We start from the raw sequence: 15094 nt of genomic DNA, 5'->3' as shown, positions 1-15094 counted from the left end.
GCTTAATGTTGAACTACCCTTTAATACTTCACCGTTGCAAACGTACTTGCAGTAGTCATGAATAATGCAACTGGCTGTACCGGTACAGCGACAGCAGGAGTCCTGTGAAACAACGTCGTCATATAAACATCTGTAGACTCTGACTGCCAGGTTTCTTTTATAGGGCACAGCCTGAAATCATCTCAAACTTCAAAAAGAGCAAGCTCTGCTGTCCCTTTGCAAATGCACCGTGATAAATATCTTATGAGAGAGAAGCTTTGCAGAGGCCGAAACCTCAGATATATTTGCTTTATTCCAACAATGCATACAGGCTTTGCCGTCTTTATGGAAGACTATTTCTGAGGAATTCTGGCACTGTGTGGTTGATACAATTTAACGTTACATCAAGTATTAAGGTTAAACTTTAGAAAAGTTCATGGATGAATCATTATATTGTTCACCTCAAACCTCAAATGAATCTGTACAATGAATAATGCTCTAATGCTCAGTGTTGATTTAACACATTATTATTGTGCCTGTATGGAAATGCATCATACCAAGGTTTGCTTCCATCAGGGGGACAGTGTAATAGAAACACCTGTGAAAACTACAATCATAATACATTTTCTATTAAAACTTCACTTTATTATGGATGTAAAGGTATAATTTTTAATTCAGGTGTGCCTAATGAAGTGAGAACATTGCAGAAATAGCTTTTAGTGCACTCAGGTGTAGTGCCAAATAAAATGGCCACTGCCAGCTCTACTGAGATACGTGGCTACTATCTGCTCATCTAGATAGATATCCTGCAAAACTCTTGGAAATCCTAATCCAGAGTATGAAAAGCGGCGGATACAATCTGTTCCCCCTCCCTAGTTGAAATCTGTTTGCCAGTTATGCAACATTTAAATACCATATGAGAACTATGAGACATGGGAGACTAAGATCATAGGTCTGTTTTTCTAGGATTAAATACAGGATTAGAGTTATTGCATCATGCAATATGGAATTTTCGCTGAGGAAATTGAACAATATTGATGAACTGGGTGATTTCATTTGAGCCACATACAGTAGATTTATTTGGCATTCTCTAAAGAAAAAAATAAATACAAAATGACTGAATAAAAATAAAAAGGAAGCCGGTGACAAAGCCAGTAGATATCTGTACCTTAAATGGAGCACGGACTCCAAAGGGGCATAAATCAAGATTTTGCTAAATTAGCCGAGTCCAGCCGCTGCTTTCCAATTGGCTGACATGGAGACAGGGTGGGGCTGGGCGCAGAGGGAGGCTCTGGTGTTGGTTACAAGAGCCGCAGCCTCTCTGCAGACTGCCATGGTCCTGCTCCTCTTGCAACACACCCTCAGTGAACAGCCGGACACACCGAGAGCTTCCGCCTGGCAGCGTGCACGCTTCGAAGGCAGGAAGGATGAGCCTTGTCACATATGCTCCTCTAGATTGGTGGCTCAATGTCCCGGGGCGGACGGACATATGACACGCTAGCCTCGTCCTCCCGCCTTCTTGATCCTTAAGCCAAGCTCCATGTGTGACAATCAACATGCGCCAGATCAAGTGAACAATAAGGCGTGCAATAATGAAACCTAGCATAAGCAACAGTGGGGTATGTTTATGATACTATAACAGGGGTGGGCAAACTACGGCCCGGGGGCCACATGCAACCCACTAAGCGGTTGAATCCGGCCCGCCAGTTGCTTTCTATGGTAATGGTAATGGTGAATGAGAGAAAGTGCAGTTTTAAGTGTGACAAAAATATCGATATATCTAACAACAAGTGGAACCTCGGTTAGCATACGCCCTGGTTAGCATGTTTTTGGGTTAACATTGAAAATGTACATCAATATTTTGCATGTGTTTGTACATTTTCAGGTTAGCCTGCAATATGGTAATGGTAATGGTTTAATTTCATTTGAACATGCATCAGATTACAATTGAATGCATCACATAATCAGTTCACAGTTCCACATGTCCAAAAGGAGTAGGAAGAAGCAGGGGTACTTAACCTTTTTGATGACGAGGCCCAAGTGGCCCGGGGCCATTAAATATTAACGCTGTATAGATTTAATTGATCTCATTCATTTGTTTTCACTAATAAATCAAATCCACTCACAGTTTAACAAGATAACAAGCTAAAACCGGAATAAACTTTAAGGAATAACATGACATGATGACATGTGATTATCACAAAGATTATTCAACCTTTTGCTAGTAATTCATGGAACAAATCAAGCAAGAAAAAATGTGAATGCTTAAGTCAGGCTTATTAATAAAAAAAGACCAACATTTAGTTTTTAGATAGCGTCAGACCACATTCCACACTCGGCTCTGCCTCGCTTCCTCCATTTACAAAGCCGTCCGTACTTGAAGTCACAATTGTACTTACAATTGTAATTGTACTTACGTTAAACTGTTCATTTCACCAAATCACAAACCATTACTGTTGTATTTTGTAAGTGTAAATATGATATGTACAGTTTTTCTATGGTGCCGGTGTTGTATCAGTGTGTGCAACATGCGGTGATGTCATCGCGTCACGGTACACGCGTGCCCCTGGTCCACTCGTGCTGCTAATGTGGACGAGGAGAGGCGGGGAACTCATAGAGGAGCGCACGGCTCATATATGTTTTATGCAGATGAATAAAAGATCATGGAGCCTCCCTCTTTTATAAACAACCTCCAATGGTTATCCATTGCTAGTTGTAGTTGAATGTCTTCTTCTGATCTTCTGTGAGCTTGTTAACCAACTAAGACATTACCGCCACCATCTGGTTGGACGCTGCACTGTAACCGAGCGTCTTATGAATAGCATACAGTAGCATAGCGGCTAGCCTACCACTGGTGTCTACGCAGTCCCATGACCCTCGCGGACCACTAGTGCAAAACTCAAACTTTTATGCGGCCCTATAGGTGGCGCTTGAGGCCCAAGTTTAGGCCGCGGCCCTGCTGTTAAGAATCTATAACGAAAGCCGTGTTTATCCTAAATGAACCTACAGTAGATTTTTACACACTTGACAACATTTTGGTGAAAACTTCCATTTCCATATGTCCTTATTTGAAGCTCCCAACATGCTGCAGTCATGCTAACAGCCAAAACAAAACCATTTTAACTGGTAGAGATTGAGATTTTTATTTGGCCCCAGTACAAACGTCTTATTTCCAGTCTTCCCAGTCTGCAGTTGAAAATTTTCTTTCAGTTATGTGGAATGCAGTAAACGTAATCCTTTAAAGAAATGGATGAAGAGGGTCTAAAAGTAACAGATTAAGCCCATAAGAAATCGATTGCACTCGGCAAACAAACAAGCTTGGCTGCACCTTCTCGCTTTGCTTATCTGGTACAAATAGCTCCATTCCACTCGTGTGGCCTCGGCCTGCTGTTTCCACAATTTAACAGCAGCTAAAAGACAGATTGACCCCTTAATAAAAAGGGTGCCCGCAGCCGCTGACAAAACAAATTCAGGATCAAAGCCAGCCTACTTCAGGAGGACACTGCCGGCTCTGTTCTACTGTCCGTGGCCCCGTGGGGCTCGGGGATGGTCTTCACTCTCGGGGATGGTCTTCACTTGCATGTGAAACCTCGATGGCCCTGAGAAGAATAACTTGAACAGTCACATTTACATTCTGTTCAATCCAGATTCTGTATCCAATTCTTTCGCACATCTTTACATGCTCTGTACTGATGACTTTTTAAAATATCTTAATCTTAAAAAATCTTAATACTAAATGGTCGCATTTGGCAACTAAAATATGAGATATTGTGAGTGAATTTTTCACTCACAATTCACACATAAAAGTACTTGTTCTGTATCGAGTTGACCAGAGATGTCCCTTATTACCATGATAATGAAAAATAGTCTGTGAAATATGTAGCCTGTTAACGGCAGCTTGTCACAGTCTCAGCCTACGCAGGTCAGCGTGTATGATCACTCATATTGAAATTCCACTATTCTACCATCTTTGTTTACACATTTTGCCTGGCTCCAGTGTCTCTCTGGCAGCAGCTAACTAGCCTGCTAGCTATAGTTAGCCGCCAAATTTCTGGTCCACAGATTCCAAAAGTGACTCTTTTTTTGTTTTGTTTTGGAGGGTTTTTACCACAGTACAATTTTGCGTCTAAAACAAACAAACGTGGTTCGTTTGGAGGTTGTTTTTGTCACATCGGAAACCTACGATGACCGTCATGTTCATGGATATGTGCTAATTTTTTTTAAATGTCACTTAACAACTCGTCACCTTTATAATAATTATGTCGCGTCTTCAAAACGCTAGTTGTTTAACATGTAGCGTGTCCAGCTTTAAAACACTGACCTATCACAACATCTTAACAGTGTGTGCCGCCCGTTCCTAAAATTTGAAGCTAGGGGCCACTGTGCTCCTGGTTAAGCCTGTAATATCAACCTCTCCATCAGAGATAATTATTCTGGGATGTAATATGAACACAGCATGCCAACGGCTCTCCAGCCATTAGTCTTTGCAGAGCCCCGCCCAGGCCAGAATGGCCACGTTGTCTGACTAGTGACTTCTACTCTGCATACAACAGCTCCTTCTGTCTAGACGAGGCAGGAGGCCATTAAAGTGCAGATCAAAATGAGGTGGGCAGGGCCCCGCCAGCTCTGAAAAAAAATTGAAGTACAAATCGGGGTATAGGTTTGTACACTAGCAAAGATTGTGGTATCCAAGACAAATGGTTGCTTCACCTTTTCAAAGGGCTGCCACAGAAGGGGGCTTGACTCACAGACTACAGTCATCTAAAGCTGTAATCATATCAAATGTATTGCAAACATATTACATTAACAGGGGAAACAGTGTTGAATATGTTTAGTGTCTGTTGTGTTTAAAACACGATCACATGTCAAATTCATCACGCTTGTGCATCACCATTTTGTGACATGCAAAAGTATGTCAAGGACGATAAGAAATAACCCAAAACAGTGGTAATTGTCTTTCAACTGCTGTGCTTTCCCAAGTTCACAGGTCATTGTGCATGAAACACAATTTACTGCAGCATCTAGAACAGTATACAGTAAGTAAAGTACTATACATGTACATTACTTTGGCAAAAGTTACAAACAGCATAGTCCGCGCACAATGTAACTAATATTTAAATCGAGGAAGACATTTCCAAGTTATTTCTCAGTTTTTTCCATCAAAATTCAGACAACGATCACAATTATAGTGAAATAGCAAGAAGGTTAGTTGAGTGATAGTTAGATATGATGATAAAAGTGCAGTTTGTTTGTGTCAACATAACATGGAAAAACTAAGTCAAAGCCATCAGATGCAAAATGTATAAAGCAGAGGAAAGAATAAGAGGAGAAACGGGTCAAAGATAAATGGTATCAATCTACTGCATCACTTTAGTTAGACCGCATTATGGAATGTATCTGATCAAATGAGCTAATGTTACTTTATGGCTCCTAGGCATTTCTTTCTTGGCTGACAGTTTTAATTGTGTATATGTGGATTTAAGTCAAATGCAAGCTGAGGCACTTGAGACACGCATGTAAAAATGACAAATTTTTGACTTAAAAAAATGACAAAAGTTTGACTTAAAAAAATGACAAAAGTTTGACTTAAAACCCCTTTACTTTCTCATATAAAACGCAAATGAAGTATTTTTTAAGTACATAAATTTGAGCATATCTAAAGGGGACCTATTGCGGTAATTTTTCAGCCCTTTGTATTGAGTTGTGGACTCGGCTATACACAAAAATGGCATACGACCCATGACGGAGTCAGTGTGAGCCAGAGGTAAGGAAGTCCGGCACCTTGTTCCGTCACAGGAAGCTGAAACGGAGCGTTCAGAGCCATCCCAAACTTATTTCACGGTTCACTTCCAAATGCGCAAACCTCATCAGCTGAAACTTTGGCATCGTTTTACACAAGAATACAACATTCTAACAACATTTACTAGGTCAGAAAAATAGAAAAAGCATAATAGGTCCCCTTTAATGTAAATGTTCCAATTCAAATTTCAGTAAAGAACGCCCTGCTGCCATGAAATATACCAAAACGTGACAAGGTTTTGCCTCAAACTGAAACAGAACAAGTGATACTTCATTTTAATATGCAAATTGGTTAGAAAATAGCTTTAAAAGGGGACCGATTATAGGCTCAAATTTGGACCTTTGCATCGAGTTCTGGACTCCTATAGAGCAGCTACACAAGATAACCGGCACAGAAAACTTTCTAGAGCTTCAGGAATGTGCACCTATCCCAGCTGTATTTATTATTTATTATTATACGGGAGCCAGGCAACGACATTTCGTTGGCAATTTCACAACTGTGTTATTGTGCAATGACAATAAAGAAAGTCTTTCTATCTATCCATCTGTAGTTCCTTGGATTTCCAAAATGGTCTCTTTTCATTTATTCCACCCAAGGCCCACTTGGCTGTGATTGGTCCCACCCATCTTGTACAGATAATAGCTTGCACAGCTAGTACCGGGAACACCCATGTAAGGAAATCCGAATCAGCGTTCAGAGACATCTCAAACATTTTTCAGGGCTCACTTCCAAATGCACAAACCTCTTTATCTGATTTTGGCTTCATTTAACACGAGAATCCAACATTCTAACTACATTTATAGGTCAGAAAAGTGGGAAAAAGCATAGTAGGTCCCCTTTCATTTTTGTTGGTCAAGTCACGCTTTTGGTGTCCTTTTCAGGAGAATGACCTAAGTCCAAAACAACCTGACTGGGTTTAGGGTTCCCTATGGCACCTGACTCAGTCGGCCATATTTATGGAATCTAAGAATCTGGTTTACATTTTGCTCTTCTTTTCCAAAACAACCCGACAATGGCTTGTGGCTACCAGTTGGCCATATTTGTGGTATCTATTCACAAGCTTGCGCCTCCTTTAGGTTTGGGCCCCTGACCCAGTCAGCCATATTTGTGGAATCTAAGAATTCAATTCACACTTTGTACTTCAATTTGGCAGAATTCTGGCATTCCCATGTCACACCCCTGTTGGCCATATTTTTGGAACCTAACAATCTGCTGTCTTCTGGGAGCCTCGGACTGAAAACACCCAAACTGATGCCCAGACTTTCAGTCTCACACGAGAATAAAAATCTATTAAATATGAAACGCTTCATAGAGTGTGGTCAAACATAAAGCTATAGTAAGAGGCTGGTGGACAGGACAGCATAAATAAGACTGACAATCACATGACAATAAGTCAAATACACAGCAGGGAGCTCAACATGACAAAACACAGCAATCAGTGGTAATTAATCATGGATTTAGGGTGTAGAAGTGAAGCTCATGAATTGCTTTTCGGGTTTATAGACAACGCAGAAAATCATTTTAACTTGACTTTTTGACAGTTAACGTATGTATACTATCTGCCGATTAAAATGAATGACACATTTGACTGGAGATGAACATTGATGGGATACCGTGGATGCTTTGGGAATGTTGCAGCATTTATCATGCAAACAATAGTAAGTGATGAGCAGGAGGATACTCACTCAAAGGCGAAGAAGAGGGTACAGGTCCCAATGATGAGGAAGAGGGTGAGGTAAAAGACTCCCTTCTGCCGGGCCATCATCACCCGTCCATCGCAGCAGAAAGTGTTCTTGCCCGGCAGCTTCTCCCATTTCCGCACCTTCCTGGTTATCATCACCGCCGACATGACGGTTCTTTGACTTGATGATCACGCACTTCAGCTAGTCTTGTTTTTTCGGCTCTCAATCCCGCAGATTATGCACTAAACAGCGTAACACATTTCTGCATTTTCCCAAAAAGAGGCGCAGTCACATCATCATGATCCACTTTGCGGTCGTTCGTTTCTGCGGCAGCTCATTCCCACGACGACGCTCCCACGCTGGCTCCTTCACGCCCTGTCGGAAGGGTCGCATCCAAAGGCAGATGTTTTCCTCACATATACATTAAGGAAAAAAAACAATAATCCAGCCGTGTCGAAGCGAACCTTGACCCTGCTGACATTCAAGTCCACGCATGAGAAGCAGCGAGTAGCTTATGAATGAAAGCAGAGGCCAATCACCTGTCAACGTTCAATCAATCTTCCTATTAAAACAATAAAGACGTGAAATGATTGTAAGAGAAATATGTAAAGCTGGTTGGTGTGATTCTCCACCCCGCAGGATGCCAGTTCCACGTTAGTCAATGGCAGCAGGAAACACGCCTAGATGGAAGTATCTCCTCTTAAAGGGCCAGGACAGGTAAAGACAGCAACATGGAACAAAGGACACAGGATGGGACACAACATTAGGCACACCAGCACAGATTTTGCAGAAGTGGTAATGTTCAGCTTTGATTGACAATATAAAGATGTATTGATTTGATATGATGTGTATATTACTGTGCAATACTTTGTTTTTTATATTCAGTATCGTTACTCCAGACTCCATTCACTGATCAACCTCCACATGCAATATTAAGGCTGTAAATGCAATATATTAAGTTCTATGTGAAGTATTTCTATAATTCCTCATATTAACTCACTAGCAAGATCTCAGTGTATAGACTGGTCATATATCTCATCTCGTTCATATTATCTGCATACTGTATTTGTATATAACTCTGGGTAAAACTGATGATTTTGTTAATACTTGTGTTGTTTATATTGTTTATTTTTCTATATTGTGTATTTTGTACTGCTTAACTGACTCTGTACTCTTGCTGCTGTGCAATGCAAATTTCCCCACTGAGGGACGAATAAAGGCATATCTTATACTGACAGATATTTATATTTCGACCCTCTTATGCAGCTACTGTAGCTAGTATTGTTTGATTGTTTGAATCAAAGATGAGATATTATAAAACCCTACACTTACCCTGAACTCAAACCTAATCAGAACAGTAACCCCAAAACTACCTCTCAACCCAAACCCCTAAACTAATCCTACTGTTAACCTCCATTCATCCAGCCATTCATTTACTATGCTGCTTATCCTCATTAGGGTCACAGGTGTGCTGGAACCTATCCCAGCCAATGACAGGGCACATGTAGACAAACAGCCATTCACACTCACATTCATACCTATGGACAATTTGGAGTCACATGCATGTTTTTGGAATGTGTGAGGAAACTGGAGAACCCGGAGAAAGCCCTGGGAGAACATGCAAACTCCACATGGAGAATCAAACCCAGGTCTTCCCCATCTCCTGACTGTGTGGCCTCCATGCTAACCACTCCATTTAAATCAATTGAATCTCGCTCTTGCATACATGTTAATGTACAGTATCATCGAGATGACATTATTGACAGCATAAAGGAAACAGCTGGGGTATTATAGATGTCATGATTAGATTATGCAACTGTGCCTAATGTAACATAGCCCATGATTATGTGGTTAGTCCATCTGCAGATGAAAGCAATCACCCTACAAACAAATTATGTTTGTTACGTATGTTTCAAGGCCCTGTCATTGGCTGGCCACCATTCCAGGGTGTAACCCGCCTCTCGCCCCAAGACAACTGGGATAGGCTCCAGCACCCCCTGCGACCCTCGTGAGGATAAGCGGTAGAAAATGAATGAATGAATGAATGAACGTATGTTTCAGGTGAATTGCTGAAATTATGAGGCATTCTATCATATGGCACACAACGACAGGATCAGCACCAGTAAAATGTGTGTTTAATATACAGTATACACAGTATGCAATGTTTTATTGTAAGCACAGAGACACTGGCAGTGTGGCTGTAAAGACTATTTAAGGCAGTTTTTTGGGGGGTTTTTTAACTACATTTGGCACTATTTACTGGAACAGCTGCTGAATGTCTTTAAAACTGATTCAACGGAAGTTCAATATTGGCTTAGCTCAGTCATGTAGCCAATAAAGCTTTCTTCTTGCCGAACGAGTAAGGGAGAGCTTTATCGGCATAGTGGTGTGCTGCAGACAGCAAAAAGTATTCTCATTATTGTGCATTTGTGGATGCAGTCTTGCTAATGTTAGCAGACACATTAATGCCAAAAAAGTGCACACAAGTGTATCCCAAGAGCCCATGACACTACTCCGCCTTAACCATTATAACAAATAGCACAAAAATCAATCCAGCATTAAAGAGCAACAACAAAGCTACAGCCCCAAAAGATTTTGTCCCTTCACAATGCACCAAAACACATATATATATAATGTATATAATTCTGAGTAAGTATTTCATATTTCAGTTTCAGTTTGTGTGGGGAAGAAAATGTGCAGAAGTCATTCATTCATTCATTTTCTACCGCTTTTTCCTCACCAGGATCGCGGGGGTGCTGGAGCCTATCCCAGCTGTCTTCGGGCGAGAGGCGGGGTCCACCCTGGACTGGTCGCCAGCCAATCACAGGGCTGTGCAGAAGTCTTTATTGGCAAAATGAAACTTCCAGTACTACAGACCTTCTCAACACAGTTGCATTGCGTCCTCTACCGGCAACACCCAGCAACTGCTTCAACTAAATTCATTCTTTCAGCATTTATCGAAAACTGCTTGTCTCTGAAACGGTTAAAACAGAATATATAAATTAGTCATAAAAGACCCCTAAAATAAAAGAGCCAAGTTATTGCACTTACACATTTTAGTGTGACACGCGGTCCGTCCCACGTCTTGTTGATGCGAGCCATACAGTAAACATAGCGTGATGTTAACTAATTTAAAAAAGCGTGATAACTTTGAGAGGCGCTAGTCGAGATAAAACATTAATTGCCCTTCCTACGATATTATGCTTTTTCCTACAACATTTTACTTACTGAATGCAAATTAGACAATATGCGTCATGTCGCAACTTCTAGAGCAGCCAATAGTAACTTTTCTTACTGAGAAATTGGAAACTGCGGTTGCACAGTGGTCCGTCCTTTTTTGTTATCCGGCAAGAAACACCTTAATATGCGACTTTGTTTCCGGATACCTGTACTGTAATGACAGACGTTTCAATACTCGCGTTAGGAATACTTGACTGGTGTATAAACAGTATATATATTTCATTTTAATGAAATGGAAGGGGTGCCTTGCCTGCGTGTGCATCATCGCGATGCACAGGATTTCAGGTAAGCTACACAAGAGAACGTCTTGGAGCTAAGTTTACAGTCATTAGCATGTTAGCGTGCCTAAACAAAACATGGAGGTGAAGTATGTATACACTAATTCTGTCCTAATGTTAATGTAATTTTCTGTCTGCCAATACCCAGACAACAACTCCAGTCCCGAACATTCCTGGACCGAGGTTTCGGTTTAGTAAAAGAGCCAAGTGGGACTGTCCTTGTGCCAATTCTTCCATCATGTTTACCACAGCTTGATGTGGCATCTCCAGGCAGTAGCTGTGAACTAGTATGGTGTCAGGTAACGAGAGCGCTTTTAACACAATCAATTACATTTTACAGCTTTGTCGTAACCCGTCCTTACATCTTCCATAGCCTTCTCTGCTGAAAAAGAAGGAGAAAGGCAAGAGGAGAGGTGATACGTTAGAAAAAGTCCTCCAGAAGCTGGTAGAATGTCGTGGAGAAACGTGGACAGAGGAGCTGAAGAGTGATCTACCTCGCAGCTTTCAGCGACATGGAGACTTAGTCCTACTTGGGGACCAATGTTTCACTGTCCCTTCATGGAAAAAAATGGGTAAGTTCCAAGTTTTGTTTTAAATGAGCACCAAGTTAATTAGAAAGTGTTTCTCTTCTGTTTGTTTTAGACCACCAGCTCTGGCATGCAGTAGCCAAAGGCCTGGGGGCTAATCGCCTGGCAAGTATGAGCCGAATATGCAGCAATGGGTTCAGGTCTCCTAAAGTAACAATGCTCTTGGGAGAGCAGAGTTGGGTTAAACGTGTGGACAATGGCATCACGTGAGTTTCATTGACACTGACATTGCGGATCAACCCATTTATACCGTAATTGCTCCAATTAATATCTCTATTCAATTAGCCACAAAATCTTCTGTAGTCACTCGGTTTGTGGTGTTCAAAAGTAAATAACCATGGGGTCTCTAATTAGTGCCAGATTTAAAAACTTTGGCGCTATATGCAATGCAATTATTCATTAATTAATTTTCTACCGCTTATCCTCACGAGTGTTGCGGGCGTGCTGGAGCCTATCCCTGTTGTCTTTAAACCTAACCAGCCAATCACTGGCCACATATAGACAAACAACCATTCACACTCACATACCTATGGACAATTTGGAGTCGCCATGCAATGCAATTATTCAGTCGCTATTTTTAAAGTATAGTTGGTGGTCAGCATCCACCAACTTTATAAATGTTTAAAATGTCAGCTAAGCCAATCAACGCTTGGTGTGTGTAACTCGTGTATTACAGGTTTAGATAAATAAAAGCCCCGGCTAATTAATTACAGCCTGTACTGTATGGAAATAAACATATTGTTTACCCCATAAGATTTAAAGGTTTTAAAGTTTTAAAGGTGCAATTTTTGATAGAGCTCTTGTATTGTGTCTTTTCTTCATATCTTTACTTCTTGCAGGTATGAGTTTGATGTCACCAAGTGCATGTTTTCAGCTGGAAATATAACAGAGAAGCTGCGGGTTGCTGGATTCAACTGCAAGGGTGAAACCGTAGTTGATTTATATGCAGGTAAGAAACATCCAATTATGATGACATTTGAGGGTGACGCTAAAATGCACTATAACTTGTACAGGTGAACTTTATTTTAAATTCACAAAGACGTGTGAACCACGAATCAAGCAACAAATGTCCCGGTTCAGTTAGAACCGGTATTTATACTGTCTCATCTTGACAGTTGATGGATGCCTAGCGGTTGATGGATGCTTAAACAGGATCTTAGGGTGTCATCAGCAGGTTGCAACAAAGATACAGAGAGACTGGAAGAGTCATACAAAGGCATACTTTGCGCTTTTCTGTGAAAATTTTAAAATAGTATATTATAGAGAAGGGCACATTAAGTTGACCTGTAACAGGTTACAGTTCATTTTAGGTTCACCCTGAAATTTTACACGAAAGCCCAATGTTGTTACCGTTTGTGTGAATTGTAAATGACTGTTTGTTGTCATCCCAGGTATAGGATACTTCACACTTCCATATTTGGTACATGCAGGCGCAGCACATGTGCACGCATGTGAATGGAACCCGCATGCCCTTGAAGCGCTACGTAAGAACCTTGTCATCAATGGGGTACATGACCGCTGCACAATTCACCCAGGGGACAATCGACAAGTAATCTGAGCTTTATATCTTCTTGCAGCTTCTATACACCTATACATGGGAACTCTGGGTGTTTTCAAGCTAATCAGTGTTTTTTCCCTCAGGTGCAGATGTGCAGTGTTGCTGACAGGGTCAACCTTGGTCTCATACCCAGCTCTGAAGATGGCTGGCCGGTCGCCTGTCGCCTGCTGAAGAAAACAACTGGTGGTATTTTACACATTCATCAAAATGTAACATCGCCATCAGCCGGACAAATAACTGATGACACGGGCCACGGTGGACATGGGAAGAGTGCTGACAGAGAGGTGTGGCAGGCCTGGGCTGCTGATGCTGCAAACTGCATCGGCTCTCTTTTGAAAGAACTGACTTGTACAGAATGGAGAACCACCATCCAACATATTGAGCATGTGAAGTCATATGCGCCCCATGTTCACCATGTCGTGCTGGACTTGGCGTGCAGACCATCTTCACTCTAGACGCCAGATAGAAAGACTGGTTATTTGACTTCCACTTCAGTCATGGGCCATCATGATGGTAAGCAGAATCCAAAAAAACGGCATTGTGAAGTCGTCCTCAGCACAATGTTCAGCCATTAACTATGCCAATTGACGGGTACCACCTTCACGTAATGATGGTCATGGACGCACCTGAAACCAAAGTGGCTGTGCCTTGTTTATTTGTCACAGGCTCTCAGACTATAGCTGTCCTATCTAGTCTTGACTAGTGTTTGTCCCACTTAGTGTTTGAGCATGAACTGATGAAGTCTGCTCGGATGAGAGCCAAAACGTCTAAGTAGGGCTGTCAAAAATAACTTATAACTCATTTATTGTATTAATTACGTTGATTACATAATTAACGTATGTGTATATCATGTCAAGCTTCACATTACATTCCAGGCGGTGCCACAACAGCATCCGCACAGTCTGCCACGCGTTTATAAATGGATTCTGACATGAACACACCAACAGCAATGCAATTTCAACATCACGTATGCATCTCCAAATCACAAAGTCATCTGTAGTCAGACTTCCTCATTGTCACTCGGTTAGAATGAAGTTCATTCACTGACACTCCAAAAATCACAAGAACGTCTTTGCATGTAGTACGTATGTGTGGTCTAAATAAACAAAAAACAGCAAGTGGATATTCTTATCGCTCATGTAACTGTCACTGCACAATTTGCTGCATTTAAGTATGCTCGGAAATCCCAGAAAATACAGCTCCACCCAAAACGTGAATTAAACTTACATTGCGTAGTGTTTTTGAACGCAAACCCTTCATTGCTCATAATAACGTGAACAAAGTGTGACTCAAATGTTCTGCTACTATTAAAGAGACTAGCCTTGGGGGAAGACATGCGTGGCATCTTTTAGCGAGGTTTACATTTTATTTCATTTGAAGCCGTGAAGTTGCTACCAATATGGAAGTGTTTCCTGTCATTTGTCTTTCTATTATAAAATACAGTCAAAATTGGCATATTTCACTCAGTAGCAATCAGGTCAGGTTTCTTTATTAATACCCGTAGGTAAATTAGTGTGCCGTGCAAGAGAGGCATCATAGCTGTGTCACTGATATGATGATACAACACCTACAATAAGTCCATTATTGGCGAAGGGACATGCTGTTAAGAAAGAAAGAAACTGTTGCTGGGATGAAACTGTCCCTGTATCTCTTGGTTCTGCATTTTGGGAGCATCAGTCTCTGTTGCAATAGTGAATACAGGAACAGGTGGTTGAAGGGATGAAGACGGTGCTGCACAATGCTAGACCTCGGTGTCTGCAGCTGTTGGTGTAAAGTGATTCCAAGCTCACCTGTGACTGTCCAATCCGCTTGCCAGACCATTTGACCATGTGATTGAGGGCGGTCAATGATTGTATCCAGGTATTTGTACTTCCACAGTCTCCTCCTTGATAGAGACTTGCTCATCGCTGGGGCTTTATTTTCTAAAATCAATCATCATGTCTGGCTTTTACTTTTGTGGTTCTGAAGAC

The 15094-nt window shown here is 41.4% G+C and overlaps 2 protein-coding genes across 2 annotated transcripts in view; one reads left to right on the top strand and one right to left on the bottom strand.

Annotated features, from left to right (window-relative positions):
* zdhhc9 (zinc finger DHHC-type palmitoyltransferase 9) overlaps positions 1-10701 on the bottom strand; it is a 28155-nt gene extending 17454 nt beyond the window's left edge. The window contains exons 1-3 of the mRNA XM_058075382.1: positions 10513-10701; positions 10339-10435; positions 7465-8160 (exon numbers count right to left, since the gene is read on the bottom strand). Of these exons, the coding sequence (XP_057931365.1) occupies positions 7465-7628 (164 nt within the window). The 5' untranslated portion in view covers positions 7629-8160; positions 10339-10435; positions 10513-10701. The remainder of the gene's footprint in view (positions 1-7464; positions 8161-10338; positions 10436-10512) is intronic.
* On the top strand, positions 10258-15066 carry trmt12 (tRNA methyltransferase 12 homolog). The gene is made up of 7 exons (XM_058075384.1): positions 10258-10986; positions 11128-11278; positions 11353-11551; positions 11622-11772; positions 12406-12515; positions 12958-13115; positions 13208-15066. The coding sequence occupies exons 1-7, from the start codon at positions 10934-10936 to the stop codon at positions 13577-13579; spliced, it is 1194 nt and encodes a 397-aa protein (XP_057931367.1). The 5' UTR covers positions 10258-10933; the 3' UTR covers positions 13580-15066.
* The last annotated feature ends 28 nt before the right edge of the window (positions 15067-15094 follow it).

This window comes from Doryrhamphus excisus, chromosome 6 (assembly GCF_030265055.1).
Source record: "Doryrhamphus excisus isolate RoL2022-K1 chromosome 6, RoL_Dexc_1.0, whole genome shotgun sequence".
Lineage (NCBI taxonomy): Eukaryota > Metazoa > Chordata > Actinopteri > Syngnathiformes > Syngnathidae > Doryrhamphus > Doryrhamphus excisus.
The sequence above is the reverse complement of the archived record's forward strand: the minus strand, read 5'-3'. Positions and strand labels throughout refer to the sequence as shown.

What these genes read in the sequence shown, in the direction of transcription:
- trmt12 (XM_058075384.1), top strand. Translation starts at nt 10,934, where the DNA reads ATGGAAGGGGTGCCTTGCCTGCGTGTGCATCATCGCGATGCACAGGAT. An exon ending in CGCGATGCACAGGATTTCAG is followed by an intron (nt 10,987 to 11,127) that starts GTAAGCTACACA and finishes GCCAATACCCAG; the next exon opens with ACAACAACTCCAGTCCCGAA. An exon ending in GTGAACTAGTATGGTGTCAG is followed by an intron (nt 11,279 to 11,352) that starts GTAACGAGAGCG and finishes CATCTTCCATAG; the next exon opens with CCTTCTCTGCTGAAAAAGAA.